The sequence below is a fragment of the Pithys albifrons genome, chromosome 15, assembly GCF_047495875.1.
Source record: "Pithys albifrons albifrons isolate INPA30051 chromosome 15, PitAlb_v1, whole genome shotgun sequence".
In the NCBI taxonomy this organism is placed as follows: domain Eukaryota; kingdom Metazoa; phylum Chordata; class Aves; order Passeriformes; family Thamnophilidae; genus Pithys; species Pithys albifrons.
Genome location: NC_092472.1, coordinates 3,651,302 through 3,666,101, shown reverse-complemented (window position 1 = coordinate 3,666,101; position 14,800 = coordinate 3,651,302). Strand labels below are relative to the sequence as shown.

Here is a 14,800-nt window from a genome sequence, read left to right as displayed (position 1 = left end):
CTTAAATAAACATCCTGTATCCAGTAATAGAATTAAAAAAATTAAAATGCGATAATGCAATAGCATAACAATAGATAAATAGAACAACGGGTAGAGTGATAGAATAACAATAATAACGAACAATAAAACTGGGGCGGGGCGTGCTCGGGCGGGCGGGGCGTGCTCGGGCGGGCGGGGCGGGGACGTATCCAGGGGGCAGTTCCCACGGGCCCGTCCCGGGTGACGCTGCCGGGACTCCCGTCCATCCCCTGCCCCGACCCTCGGGCGGGTCGCGATCCAGGGGACGGCAGAGCCCGTCGGGGAGCCCTCCATCGGCACACGGGGAGGGGTAGGCAAGGCAAGGCAAAGCAGGGGTGGGGAAGGCAAGGGGGGCGAGGCAAGGGTGGGACAGGAAAAGCAAGGCATGGGAGGGGTACGGAGGGCAAGGTAATGCAAGGGAGGAGTAGGCAGGGAAAGGGATGGCAAGGGGGCAAAGCGCCCCGACTGTACCCAGCTCCGTCTCCGCAGCTCCTCCTGCTGTTCCCGCCGCTCCACCAGCCCGGGCCGGGGTCTGGAAGGTCCCAGCGACGCCCCCTGCTCCGCTCCACCCTATCCCACACCCCGGACGGGGCCGGGGGACCCGCCGGCCGCGCCCACCCGGTCTGTCAGGAACAGCCCCGCGCTCCGTCCACGCGAGGGAGTCGCGGGTTTAACACCGACCTGACCTGGGGACACCCTGCGAGATGCGTGGGGTCCGCAGGGAGGAGGGTTGGGGGCACCCCGCGGTACCCACAGGAGATCGGGGGCTCTTCCCACGAGTGACGGGGGCAGGGGGACCCTCACGGAGCTCCCCCCGGCTGCGGGCCCTGGCCCCGCACACGGCGCGGTGCGGCAGCAGCGCGGGATGCGCGGGCAGCAGCGAACACATCGCGGCTGCAGAAACAGCCACAATGACCTTTAAAAACCGGCTGCGGCTCAGCGAGGCAGGTGAGCAAATGGCTGCCCCGAGCGGCAGGCAGGGACAGGAGTCACGGCGGGGGGACAGACAGATTTATTATGTTTCTGGGAGCAGCGCCGTTACATTTTGCCGGGGATAAGGTCACCGCCCCGCAGCCAGAGCAGAGAGACGGGCCGGGATGGTTATCCAAAGCGACGGGAACAAGAAGCTGCAGCCAAGCCCCCCGGGGGCTGCTGGGGCTCCACGGGTCGCTGCGACAGAGGGGTCTGCCAGAGCCACTTCCACATCTCTGCAGCGACATTCTCGAGGGCCAGGGCAGGGCGCAGGAGTCGGCGCAGCCTCTGCTCCCGCCGGGGAAGGGAGGGCATGAGACAAGAATAAATACAGCTTTCAGAGCCCCCCCGACCCCCCACCCGCTGCTGCACAGGCTGGCAAAGGCATTTACAGGAGGAAATCTGTCAGCCAGAATCCAACAAAGGAAGAGACGTGTCCAGAGGGGGTTTAAGGCTGGCTCGTTCGTGTCCTGATCTCCTCCACCAGGCTCTCCCTGCGAATGTTGACCTACACAGGGAGCACAAAGTTGCTTCAATACAACTCCAGCAGCTTGATGTGTCACCACAGTCATGGTCCTCTGTCTTGGGAGGTCACACTGGAATGTCACCAGTCCCTCTGCAGGGATCAAATGCGCTGTAGGACCCATAGGAGTTGAATCTGCATGAGCAGGAACCTGTCTGCAATCCCAACAGGTCCTCTCCTGACTGGTGGTTGCAAGGACAAGGCTCTTCCCACTCTTTCCTACTGGTTCCAAAGCCAGTGATTCACCCAGTGAGCTGTGCACTGGTTCCAGTGCTGCCTGCTTTGGGAATCTGTCCTGAGACAACAGGCACAGAGCAGCCCTGCAGTGTTACAGGGATAACCAAGTCCTGCTCATTCCCACTCATTCTAAGAGGGCACCTCCAGGACCTTCACTGACAGTTCCAGGTTGTGAATGGAAAGCAGGAACAGCCACACAGCCCATTGAATCACCCCTCCATGCTCCAGGCTCCTGAACTGAGGAATAGCTGGGAGTTCAAGGAGGCCACATGATAGTAAAGTCTCCAGAGCTGGAGACAACAGCTCTCCACAGCTCCAGGGAGCTGCAATGGGGCAAGGAACCAGAATGTGGGGTGTTAGAGAAGTTTCTGGAAAGACCACTGGGTCTGGAGGGCTGGTCTGAGCTAGGCTGAAGGGCTATGTAGCATATCAACCCCTGGCAAGGCCTCACCTCCTCCCTGGTTGCCACAATCCGTAGCTTGACAACTCCATCCTTGAGCTCCTGCTCACCCACAATGGCGACAAGAGGGATGCCCGTGTCCTCACAGTACTGCAGCTGGTTCAGCAGCTTGGGGTTCTTCTTGTACAGCATCTCTGCCTGAGGGAACCAAAACATGGCACCATCATCAAACTGGGCTGTTTCACTGCACCCCATCAACGAGGCATTGCTGGTCTGGTCTGCTGAGCCTGAGGTTGTGTGTGGGAAGAGAGGATGGGCTCATGGAGAAGGCTGGGCCCAGGTTTATAAAGGGCAGCTGCTGGGTCCTGCACTTTGGGTCACAACAACCCCTGCAGAGCTACAGGCTTGGGGGAATGTGGCTGGAAACCTGCCCAGTGGCAAAGGTCCTGGGGGTGCTGGTCACCAGTGGCTGAACATGAGCCAACAGTGTGACCAGGTGGGCCAGAAGGCCAAGGGCATCCTGGCTTGTATCAGAAATAGTGTGGTCACTCAGACATTCCCCTCCCCTCATCAAGGCAGTCTGCCCACTGGGAATCTGCCCTGAGGTAACAGACACAGAGCAGCCCTGCACTGTTACAGGGTGAACCAATCACTTCCTGGAGAGCACCTGATTTGGGACACTGGGAAGAGACAGGCTCCAGTCAGGAAGGTAGTTGCTCCCCACCTGCTCCCTGTTAACTTCTTCCTCCCAAAGCAAAGCCAGATCTGGTCCATTCCTGGCACAGAGAGTGGACCAGGCAGCTCCTGACCTTGCCAACACCAGGTCATACCTTGATTCCAGCATCCCACAACTCTGAGATGAGCTTTAGACGCTCTTCAAGGAGCTTCTTTTGGGCAGAGGCCACCAGCACCTGTGTCTCCGTTGTCCTGATCTTTTCCTCAGAGGCCTAGAGAAGGGACAAGACTCAAAAGATGCCACATCATCTCACAGATGAGATCCTGAGGTATCAGATTCTATGAGCAGGATGGGTGACCACACCAGGTCCATAGATTTAGTAGTGAAGAGGATCAGGCTCAGTAGCATGAACAGCATAAAACTCAGAATCAAGGATGTCCCTCAGACCCCATCCTGGACCACAATCTCATTTCCTGAAGCTGTTCCATGATGGGTTGGCTAAGACACCCTCCTTCCTGTTCCTCCACACCCAAGGGCCTCCCAGAGATCTGGTCCAAGCAATTTAGGAGCAGCAAGTGCTGCAGAAGGTGGACAGAGGCTCTGCTCTAGAGGTGAGCTGCTATGGGTTAAATTAACAGCAGCAAACTGAGATGCTCCACTCAGTCCTGTGGCAGATGCTTGATACTCCAAATGGCATTTTCCTGCTGCCTTGCTGAAGGGAGAGGCCTTTAAAAGGTCACCTGCAGAGGAACAAACCTGGCCAGGACCAGAGGTGGTGGGGGAGGAATTCAGTTTCTATTTAGAAATTCCAGTTGTGTCTGGCTGCCAAGAAAGAACCAACACAAGCCTCTGGGGGAGAAGACTGTGCAGCAGTGTTTTGGAGCTTACAAAGAGCTATATACACCCATTGATTGGAATGGAGGGACACATTGGTACAGCACCTCTGAGGACAGGGAAAGAGAAAAGGTATCTGGGAAACCCTCAGAGGCATTTTGCTTCCTGCCCTGGGATATCTGATCCCAGTCTCATCTCTGTAGTGCCACAGGCAGGACAAACAGATGTGTGAGGCTGCTGTTTCCCTTGGAAAGTAATGCTGTCTGCCAGGGACAACCTGGGGTCACACAGATGTGCCGAGGTACCTGCCCTGGGTACCTGGTATTGCTGAGGATTTAAGTGCCTCCCGCAGCAGCAGCTGGAGAAGCCATGTCTGAGGGCTGTGGGAAGAAGGATCTTGCCTTCAGTGGGAGCCCCAGAGATCATACTTCAGGACAGAGAGATTTGAAGGTTATCTGGTTCTGGTTCCTGCTGCAGAGCACAGCAGAGGCCTGGGCTGGCTGCTCCAAAGGCTGTGGCAAGGAACACTCGCTGAAGTCCAGCATCTGCTGGACTGGGGATGCTGGGAGAGGACGTTACCTCCAGTCTCTGCTCCAGGATGGAGAAGATGCGCTCGATGCCGATGCTGACCCCCACACAGGGCACCTTGCGGCCCTTGGGGTCAAACATCCCCACCAGCCCGTCGTAGCGGCCGCCTCCGGCCACGCTCCCGACCCCAACCAGCTCCTCCACGTGCTCATTCTCCTGCTGCAGCAGCACAGCCTCGAAGATCACCCCTGTGTAATAGTCCAGGCCCCGGGCCAGGCTCAGGTCGAAGGAGATCTGCAGGGCACGAGGGTGGCCCCGTCACCGGGTGCTCGGGGGGCCCACGAGGGCAGCACCCCCTCCTGCCCCTGCACCTCCTCACCTTCCCTGTGATGCCAAACAGCGTCAGGTACTCAAACAGCAGCTTCATGTCACTCAGCCCCTCCTTGGCCAGCTTGTTCTGGGACAGCTTTGGGTCCTGGAGAAGCTGCTCGATCAGGTCCAGCCCACCTGTGGGAACCAGACTTGCCATGGTGGCCCCGGCCAGCTGGGTGTGTGTCCTGTGCACCCTCCATCCCCAGCCCTCCCTGCCTGGGGCTCGACCCCACAGTGCTCACCGTGGAGCTGGACATACTCCCCAATGCGATCTGCAGCCTCGGGAGAGAGCCCCTTCTCTCCCACCATCTCGTTCCTCACTTCTTCCCACGGCACCTGCAAGGGGAGAGAAAGGCATCAGCCACTGAGCCAGGGATTTGGGCTCTCCCAGAAGTAGTTCCTCTGGCCCTGCACGTGCAGATGAACAGACACATCTGCCACCAACAGATCTTTGCATGGCAGAAACCCTTCAGTGTGATTAAAAGGTGCATGAGAGAAGCAGGGTTGCTGGTCATGGAACACCTGGAAATGTGTGAGAAGATGGCTGGGTGATGCAAAACCACAGTGTAAGCAGAATTTCTGCAGTTTTCCCACCGACCAAGGGGTCAAAGAGAACCAGAGTCTTGATCACATCCAGCTGCACTGAGAGAAATCACAACAAGGAAATAACCCCATTCTAAAGAAGTTCAGTGCTCCCTTCCTCTTGCTTTTCCACACATACACAAACCCCAAATCCACACTTGATCATGCCTGTACAATAGATGTCCCTGCTAACAGGGCTGTGACACTGCCTCCAGCTGACTCCATCTGACCATCCAACCAAGCCCCCAAAGGAAAGAGGCAGTTCACCCTTCAACAGAGCACCTGACCCCATGAGATGAGACACAAGGCTGCTGTGTTTAACAGGGTTTCACAGGAGGGTAAAGAGCACTCCTTGAAGCAATCACTCCACTCTGAACACACAGACAGTTCCTCCAAATTCTACTTTGGATCCCAAACCAAGAAATCTGAGTTTTGGAACTGCACTTCACTTAAAGGTTTCCTCTTCCTTAGCTATTAGAGGACTGTATATACACTTACAGACTGACCTTCACATCTTTATCTGACAAGGGCCTGTGGCCCCTACTCTGGCACCTTTCCCTCCTCCCGAAAGGCCACAAATTGGCCTGATCCCTCACAACAGCCAGTACTATCAAGGCACCTTGCTGAGCCCAAACCTGTGGGCACCTCCTGCCTTGTGTCTTGTACACTGAGGTGGCTCTTCTGTGTCACACCAAACCTGGCAAAACCACACAAACAGCCACGTCTACTCACAGCATGATTGATCAAAGTACCTGTGCTAAAAGCCCAAATCAGAGCGTGGAGGAAACAACCAGGGATCTCTTCTCCTCACTCCAAATCCTTTTCTCTATTTCCATGTGAAAAACAGAAATCTCACCCATCCACATCCACCTCACCCTTCTCACTGCTGTTTTCTGAGGGTCCTACACACAGCCAGAGGCCCACACTGTCCAGTGGTGCCTGGATCATACTGGAACATGGCTGCAGGTTCTGTGTCCTCCTCAGGGATGCTGAACATCACATCACCATCACCAAACAGCAGCAGCAGCAGCAGCACCTGGCAGGACAGTGTTTATAAACAGGGTCCTGGATAACATGAGGACTGTGCCAGCCTACTCACCTGTGGATTTCCATTTTGCTCTGCCCTGTCACCTCCAAAGCATCTTACACACTGGCATTTGGGATTGCACTCCTCTACTTCTGCATTACCAGAGACTTAATGTTTATGTCACACTCATCTTGCAACTGAAGTCTGAAATTTTACTAGAGGTTAGACTGATGATCTCTCAAAATTCCTTGCAATCTGGGCTCTTCTGTAATTCCAGGACACAAGTGCAATGCCTCACACCACCAGACTGAATCTGATGCATTCAAAAAGGCTTTTCAACGCCCTGGCCCAGTCTGGTGCAGGTTTTCATGAGTCTGCTTCACAAGCAGCAGCACCTTCAGCACGTGAAGGTTTGGGAGGCTGAACCTCCCATGTGAAGAGCATTTTTCCCCTCCCTCCTTTCCATTTATTAGGATCTCAAGGGATACTGGAGAAGAAAGCAGAGGATCCACTTTTCCTTTGTGATTGCTGTGCCCTGTGTGCCCTCCAGGGGAAGGTGGGAATAAGAACAGCTCAATGTTTATCAGCATTTTCCAGCCACTTCTCATGGACGATGACAGGAGCAGCCCAGAGGGACAGAGACTCAGAGACTCCAGCAGCAGCAGCTGCAGCCCATACCTTATCCAGTTTGTCCACACTGGAGCAGATGGTTCGGAACTTGCTGTCTGGGACCCCACAAACTGCAAACATCCCATCGAGGATGCGCCGGTCGTTGACCTGTGTGGGGAAAGGGAGCACATCAGGAATTATGGTCTCAGATGCTTCAGCCGTGTCCAGTTTCCTTCCCCTATAGCTTTAAGAATGCAAGAGAAACTACATGTCTGCCTTCTTTTTTTTTGCTGTTTGCCATTTCTCTTCCCCATTCCTGGGAAGCTGAGCTGACCAGAGCAGGCCAAATAGCACAACTGACTCCTACCAAGCCTGGATAAGGCCATCACATTTCCTTCTAGAGTTAGAGACACCTCCACTCAGAGAAAAAACCCATCAGGGCCCGTGAGTCCTCTCGTGGATATGTAAAAACAGCTCAGGAACAGACTGTGGGCCAAGGAGATTAATTCAGTGCATTACCTGGCCCTGTCAGTGTAAGAGCAAAGGGACATCTCATTATGTTAAAACCTCACTAAGGATTTAATTTTTTTTATTGATAGTATAGTGAATTCCATAATTTAATTATGTTCTGTAATAGTAGGTAATTGAGGCCAAAGGCTCAGCTGGATTCAACATTTCTATGGGTAGTGAGAATATCTAGAATTAAAGTGGACAGAAACAAAGCCTGCTCAGGACTTTGGGATTCTCCAGTATGAACATGAACCAGACAGTGGTTTGTGGGAGACAAGAATAACAAAGGACAGGTTATTCTGCTGCTCCCCATTGCAGGAGTGTCTTCATCCTCAAAGGCATTGCCTTCACCCCTGCCCAAACACTCAGTTCCTGAGCACAGCTCTTCAGCTCATCCCAGACAGGGTCAAGGGGAGGTACCTGGCCCCTGCCCCAGCTGTGGGGGCTGCAACAGGAGCACAACACCCAGCCTGCACCGCTCACCTCCCAGCAGAGCCCAGCAACGACCCAGCTCCAGGTCCCTCTGGGATCCCACCACGCTCCTGTGCATTCAGCACTCCTACTTACTGCTCTCTTGCTGCTGTGCACCCTTCCCATCCTGCCTCACCTCCCCACCCAGCAGACCAAGGGAACAGAGGTGTCTGGAACCAAGCAGCAAGTTCAGCCTACAGTAGGGCACAACTCGTGTTCTAGAAAATGCCTCAGGTCCAGAAAGGACTTGTTGGAAAGGCAGGAGTCTGCAGGCAACACCACACACACTGAGATGTCCCTGCCAAGGGGGCATCAGGAGTTGGGTAAGGGCAGGGATCCTGGACCAGAGCCTGTTTTACTGCAGGGAGTCAATATGACAGTTACCTGCTTGGACAGATACTAGGAAAAAATTCTTTACTATAGGGGTGGTGAGGCCCTGGCACAGGTTGCCCAAAGAAGCTGTGGCTGCCCCATCCCTGGAACTGTTTAAGGCCAGGTTGGTTGGGGCTTGGAACAACCTGGGCTAGTGGAAGGTGTCCCTGCACATGGTGGGGAATTGGAACTGGATGATCTTTAAGGTCCCATCCAATCCAAACCATTATGGTTATAGTTGGCTGCTGGAATTTTGCAGGGGACTGTGATTAGTCCTGGAGAGAACTCTACCAACTGCAGACTCAGGAAACCTCCTGGCAATCCCAGCTCAAGGCAACCCCAGGCTGGGGTCCATGAAGGAGCCAGAGAAGTGGGATGAACTCCTGAATCAGCCTCAGAGTGGGACCAGCTGCTCCTGTGTAAAACCACAGGAACAACCAGTGCTTCCCACTGTGGCACAGAGAACCCAGCCAGTCTCACCTTGATGACAAAGTCCCCGAGCTGCAGGTCACTCAGGATCTCGTGCACGATCTTCAGGCACTCGGCATCGGGAATCATCGGGTCGAACTGCCCAGCGATGTCAAAGTCCTGGGGGCAGAGGAAAAGGCAGGGAGCAATTCAGCACCATGGTGTGGCTGCAGCTAAACAGCTTCAACTCTGCTGGTGACAGCAGCTGGTGTGCGAAAACCAAGAGAAATGGGATGGGATCCAGGAGGGACAGGAAGGCAGCAGAGCTGTGTGTCATTGCCAAGAGCTTGTGTGCTGTGACCTGCTCCCCTGGCCCTGCAGTTGCTGTGTGACACTCTGAAAGAGAGAGCCTTGAAAAAACAACAAAAAGGAGCAGGCAGAGCTATCAGCAGTAAATAAATAGAACAAAGGAACCAGGTAGGGGAGGAGAAAACTACTTCTCGTTTGCTATGACCTAAATGCTAAATGTTTTGTCTTGATTCTTAGGATGGGTTTTTGTAATACACATGCCAATCAAGTTAATGATCAGGGAAGAAGACTAGAGAAGCAAAACTGAGGCAAACCCAAAGTTTCAACTGCCAAGACAGACAAAGAGATCAAAAAGCCTGAGTGGTCCCCACCAGAGATTATCAGATGAACTAGCACACAAAATAACTAAAGCTTAACATAAAGATGCTCCAATAGGCTGGTACCCCATGACTGGAAAATAACAAGGACAACATCCACATTCAGAGAGAAATAAAACACAGAAATGAGAGAGCCTTTTTTGACTCCTGTGTAGGAATCCCCATATGCAAAGTCTTCAGTGAGCTTCTGGGTACAAGAATAATTTTAATTAAGTGGATAAATTTTGAAAGGGCTTCACCAAGCTCCCAAAATAAACTGGAGGAGGAAGAGATGACATCACATCAGTTAATCCCTATCAGCTGAGTGCAAGGAGGGCTGATGCAATCCCTGTGGAAGTTGAGTGAGGAAGTACAGTCACGAAAGTGCTGCTACCACCGTATGTGGCACAGGTGAAACCTCACTGAAACAAAGCAGAGGCCAGTGAATTATATTGAAGAAAAGATGAAGAAAAAACTCCTAGGCTGAGCAGAGAAGGAAAAGACTCCAGAATTTCAGGGAAAGAAGGTAACAGCTTGGATTTAGGTGGCCTAAGGAGGGGAAGATTTGTCTAAACATTTCCCAAATGTTTATCTAGGAAAGGGGAAGAATCCATATCAAGGTATGACAGCTACTGTTTAAAGAGCTGAACACTTTAAACAAGGAGAATTAAACAATCAGACACAAGTAAGTTTAGCCTGGATACTCAAAGACTATTTCCAGCAATCCTGGGAGTGAGCTCTTGGAGCAATCTCTCACATGGGACAGCAGGTAAAGACTCTGAGTTGTCTGGAAATGGGAATAGCCAAGCTGGAGCTGGAAGGTCTCCCCAGAGGTTGCATAATGAAGCAGGAATATTCTCAAACAAAATAATTCTTTGCAATATGAGCCCTTGGGGACTGTGTCAGTACAGCAGAACAAAGCTGTTCCTCAGGGCTGCCACGAGAGAGACACGAAGGAAATTGCTTTGTTACCTGTTCTGTAATTTGGCCTCTGGGTTTTCCCTTCCTTTGAAGTTAAGATTAACTTAAACACAGCACAGAAGTAGCGTGTGCCATGGCCTTGCCTGGTTTGTGTGTCCTGCTAACACATCCAGAGCTGAACTGCTGCCAGATTTGGGATCAGAAGGAAATTTTTCCCCTCTGCCTGGCTGGCAGGCACTGTGGGAGGGAGCAATGAGCTGTCCTCCCCACAGGGTGAACAAGGTGATGGCTGGGGCACCTGGGGGCTCTGTGGCAAAGTTCCCCAGCACACCAACACCCTGTCACAGCGGCCACTCCTACCCTCCAGCTGTTTTTCACACTGATAATGGCACACTAAGGAGAAGATCAGAGAACCCTCCAGAGCTTTCCACAGCCACAGGGAGGGGTAACACACCATTAGATCCTATGTTCTGACAGTGCTTTGTGCCCAGAGGTGCTGCCCAGCCCACAGCCTCCCTCTGCAGTGTCCCTGTCAGCAGCCAAACTCACACACTGGTAGAACTCGCGGTAGCGGCCGCGGGTCATGGCGGGGTTGTCCCTCCTGTACACCTTGGCAATGTGGTAGCGCTTGATGTTGGTGATCTTGTTCATGGCCAGGTAGCGAGCAAAGGGCACCTGGGACAGAGGGTTAAGGATGGCAACAGGGAGGGATCATTCCCCCGTTATCAGTCACAGGCAGCGCTGCATCCTTACACTCCTCCCAAACCCAGCACCCGTGGGGCAAAGAACTGCTAAGAGACAGCTGGACTTGTCACTGCTCTGTGAGGATTATTAAGAGTTTTTGAGTTAAGAAAGGCTTTTGGAGCTGTAGGCAGTGTCTGAGGCCTAGTAGTTGGCACCTTTGGGTACAGAGATGAGAACACTGAAACTTAATTAGTCTTGTGAGAAAAACCAGCAGGCTAGCAAAACCAAAATGAGATAAGGAGGTTTGGGAGAAGCTATCCATGAGAAAGGAATGTTGAAGAGATAAATTTCTCATGAAAGAACATCTGGGCAAAGAGTGACATCCAATTAGAAGCTGTAATCAAGTTTATGGACACTGTTATTCAACCAATGGGAGGTGGCCATGAGTGGGGTTTTATAATATATATTGTGTAACTTGTAGTTAAGAGTTTGCTTTTGCCTTTTCCTATTTTTTTCCTTTTTCTTTCTTCATGGAGTGATTTAATAAACTATCTCGTGTGTGACAACTGCGACCTGTTTCCCCTTTTTGGCTGCCACAACCTACTGCATTTAATCACAGTGCTCCCTGAGGTCTCCACAGCTGTCCAGGACACAGACCACACGTGCTGCCATTAAGTGTCCCCTCAGGCACCTTCCAGCAGCACCTGAGGCTGGATCTGTCTCCTGCGTGCTGTGTGCTGCAGCAGCCTGGGCTGGGTGCCCTGAGAAACCCCACTCAGTACAGAACTTCCTTACTTCCACACACGTGGGGCACGGAGCTGTGTCAGAGTGGTTTGAGCTGGATATCAGGAAAAGGTTCCTCTCCCAGAGGGTGGCTGGGCACTGAACAGGCTCCCCAGGGCAGTGGGCACAGCACCAAGGCTGCCAGAGCTCAAGGTGTATTTGGAAGATTTTCTCAGGCACAGGGTGTGACTCTTGGGGATGGTCCTGTGCAGAGCCAGGAGTTGGACTTGATCCTTGTAGGTCCCTTCCAACTGAGGATATTCCATGATTCTAAGCATTCCTTCACTGAACAGAAGCAAGACACAATAAATAACTGGGCACCCCCTGAACCACACTGCCTGCTCTCCCTGTCCCTTTGGGGTCCTCCCTCCCCCTCAGGACAGCACTGCCCCAAAGGAGGCCAGACAAGGCAGGATACTGTCAGGTCGTAGCGCAGGGACAGCAGCTCTCCCCCCTGATCTTTCAGATCATAGATGAGCTTCGAGTCTTCACCGTATTTCCCTGTCAGCGTTTCCTACAATGAAACAACACACAAAAAACCAGCACCTTCAGTGACAGGGAACAGACATAGAGCAGGAGGGAAAGGGAGGAGCTGGAACAAGGAAACTCAACCCTCAACACTTTCAACTGGAAAATCCTCACAAGCTCAGCCTGCTGTGTCCTCACTCACCTTCAGCTCAAACACTGGTGTGTCAATGACTTCTGCCCCGTGGCGCTTGAAGCAGGAGATGATGGCACTGAAGACCCTCTCACGGATGGCCATTTGCTTGGGGCCATAGTCCCGTGTGCCCTGGGGTGAGGGAAGGAAAGAAGGAGCAAAGGACACTTTGGGTTAGAAGCATGAAGTGAGACAGATGCCAGAAACAACATGAAGAAGCTGCCATCAGAGCCAGAGAGACCAGGTCCAGATGCCAGGCAGTGGTAAAAAGCAGCACCAAAAACTCCAGGAAAACATCAAGACAGAGCTCAGAGTCTGCCACGGCCTGCAGAGGAAAATCTAAGCAGGAGATTCACAATACAGGAAACAAAGGAGCAAAAACTGATCCAACAGTCAGAGTTCAGAGCTTTTGCACCTGAGTGTGCACCCAGGACCTGCCCAGAGCTCTGATTCACACCTACAAGCCAGATCCCTGCCAACGAGGCACCCCAGAGGTGGAATCAGAGGACAGGCATGCTCTGTAGCTGGGAAACAACCAGCAGCTCTGCAATTCCCAAACAGAGAAAAATCATCTTTTAAAATGCAACACCTGTGAAATGCCTGTCTATGGTTCTCCAGGATGTGCTGCCTTTTCATTTCCTTAATGTTAAGGCTCACTGAATTACTTCAGTGACCACCTTTAGCTCCCAACAACAAATAAATCACTGTTAATTAAGTCAACCTTCCAATTCCACTCTCCCTGATGTGACAGGCTGGAGGAAGCAGAGACCAGGCATTTCTAAGCCCCCACCCACAGGTTGCTCAGTGATGGGCAGTTTTCAGCTGCCACTGACAGGGCTGAGATGGGCTGGAACCTCAATTGTGTTCCCCTGGCACTCACAGAGCTGTAAAATCCCCTTCTCCACAACCTTCAACAGTGAAATACCCTTCGATTTTCCAGGGCTCACAGAACAATAACATTTACCAAAACATACAATATAGGAAATGGGAAAGGGAGACAGTTTTGAGACATTTAGGTACTGGAAAGGAATTCTTCCCTGTGAGGCTGGTGAGGCCCTGGCACAGGTTGCCCAGAGCAGCTGTGGCTGCCCCAACCCTGGGAGCGTCCAAGGCCAGGTTGAATGGGACTTGGAGCAACCTGGGATAGTGGGAGGTGTCCCTGCCCACAGCAGGGGGTTGGAACAAAATCAGTTTTAAGGTCCCTTCCAACCCAAACCATTCCCTATTTCTGTGATTTTCTATGTCAGTGGCATCGCCATAACCTGGTTTGTTTGTGAGCAGCACTCATAACTTGCCACAAAAGCACCAGAAAGTCTCTAAACTAGTGGGTAGCTGGGTCAGATGCTGTCAAAGCTGTTTCCACCCCTCTTCCTCCTGCTGCCAAAAGCAAAAGGGAAACGGGGGTGAGAACAGGAATGGGAAGCAGGAGTGAGAACAGGAATGGGGCATTGCCCACAGGTGTGTGGGGTGCTGGGTGTGTGCAGGGGGAGCACATGCACACAGAGGGGCACAGGAGTGTCCTCTGGGGCGAGTTACCTTGGGGGTCTTGAGCACAAACTTGGGTTTCCCCTCATCTCCTCCCAGCTGTGCCTTCATCTCCAGCAGCTTCGCCACCTCCTTGGCAATCTGGGGAGGAAACAAGCAGGGAGCTGGGGGTAAGCCCACCCACCCACCTTCCCCAGCCCCTCCAGCCTCAGCATTCCCAGTGTGCCCAGACTCCCCAGCCTCAACACACTCACTATTCCCACCTTCTCAGCCACCGGAGGGGCACTCCCTGCTCCTCTCCAGTGCTTCCTGCTTCTGACACAACCACCCCTATCTCAGCGCCCCCGCCATTCCCTGACTCCCACAGCCTCAATCCACAGCTGTCTCCCATCCCCACCAGCTGCTGCCAGCACTGGCAGTCTCCAGCATCCTTCTCCCAATCCCATCATCCTTCCATGCAACACCAGAATCACCAGCTCCAGCCTTCCCTGCACTTCCCAGCCCAGCACTCCCATTCAACCTCCCCGACATCCCTCTTCCCAGTTCCCCCAGCCCGGACCCAGCAGACCCCACACTCAGCACTCCCACCCTCCCCGTGAGCCCACCCAGCCCCTCTTGCCCACCGCAACACCGCCGGCACCGCATCCCGCATTCCCCGCCCTTCCCCGCCTCTCAGCGCTCCCGCCGCTCCTCCCCACGGTGCCCCATTCCCGGGAATCCCCGACCCGCCCCGCACCTCGTCGGGGTCGGCCTTGTCCTGCTTGAGCCTCCGCACCGTCTCCGCCTGCGCCCTCACCGCGGCCTCCGCCTGAGCCGCCATGGCCGCGCCGCCCCGCGCCGCGCACGCGCAACTCCCGCGCAGCCCCCCCCCCCCCTCCCGCCACGCGCACGCGCCGAGACCGCGAAACGACTCCCGGGAAATTTGCGGTTTGGGTTCATTACTGGATGGTTGGGTTTGGGTTGTTTGTTTTTTTTTTTTGTTCTGAAAGAGTTGTTAAATACTGTATATTGAAAAAAATAAAAATCATATCTGTAATCTCTATTCTATATAATTATATGTATGTG

At 53.2% G+C, this 14,800-nt stretch overlaps 1 protein-coding gene across 1 annotated transcript; it reads right to left on the bottom strand.

Moving 5' to 3' along the window:
- Nucleotides 1-1,014: 1,014 nt before the first annotated feature.
- LOC139678999 (histidine--tRNA ligase, cytoplasmic) lies at nucleotides 1,015-14,598 on the bottom strand. Its single transcript, XM_071570347.1, has 13 exons — nucleotides 14,472-14,598; nucleotides 13,787-13,876; nucleotides 12,263-12,382; nucleotides 12,011-12,106; nucleotides 10,675-10,800; nucleotides 8,612-8,719; nucleotides 6,848-6,946; nucleotides 4,803-4,896; nucleotides 4,568-4,695; nucleotides 4,240-4,482; nucleotides 2,981-3,097; nucleotides 2,202-2,348; nucleotides 1,015-1,498 (listed from the first exon to the last, which is right to left on the bottom strand). Exons 1-13 carry the CDS (start codon nucleotides 14,553-14,555, stop codon nucleotides 1,439-1,441), a joined length of 1,512 nt encoding a protein of 503 aa, XP_071426448.1. The 5' UTR covers nucleotides 14,556-14,598; the 3' UTR covers nucleotides 1,015-1,438.
- Between the last annotated feature and the right edge of the window lie 202 nt (nucleotides 14,599-14,800).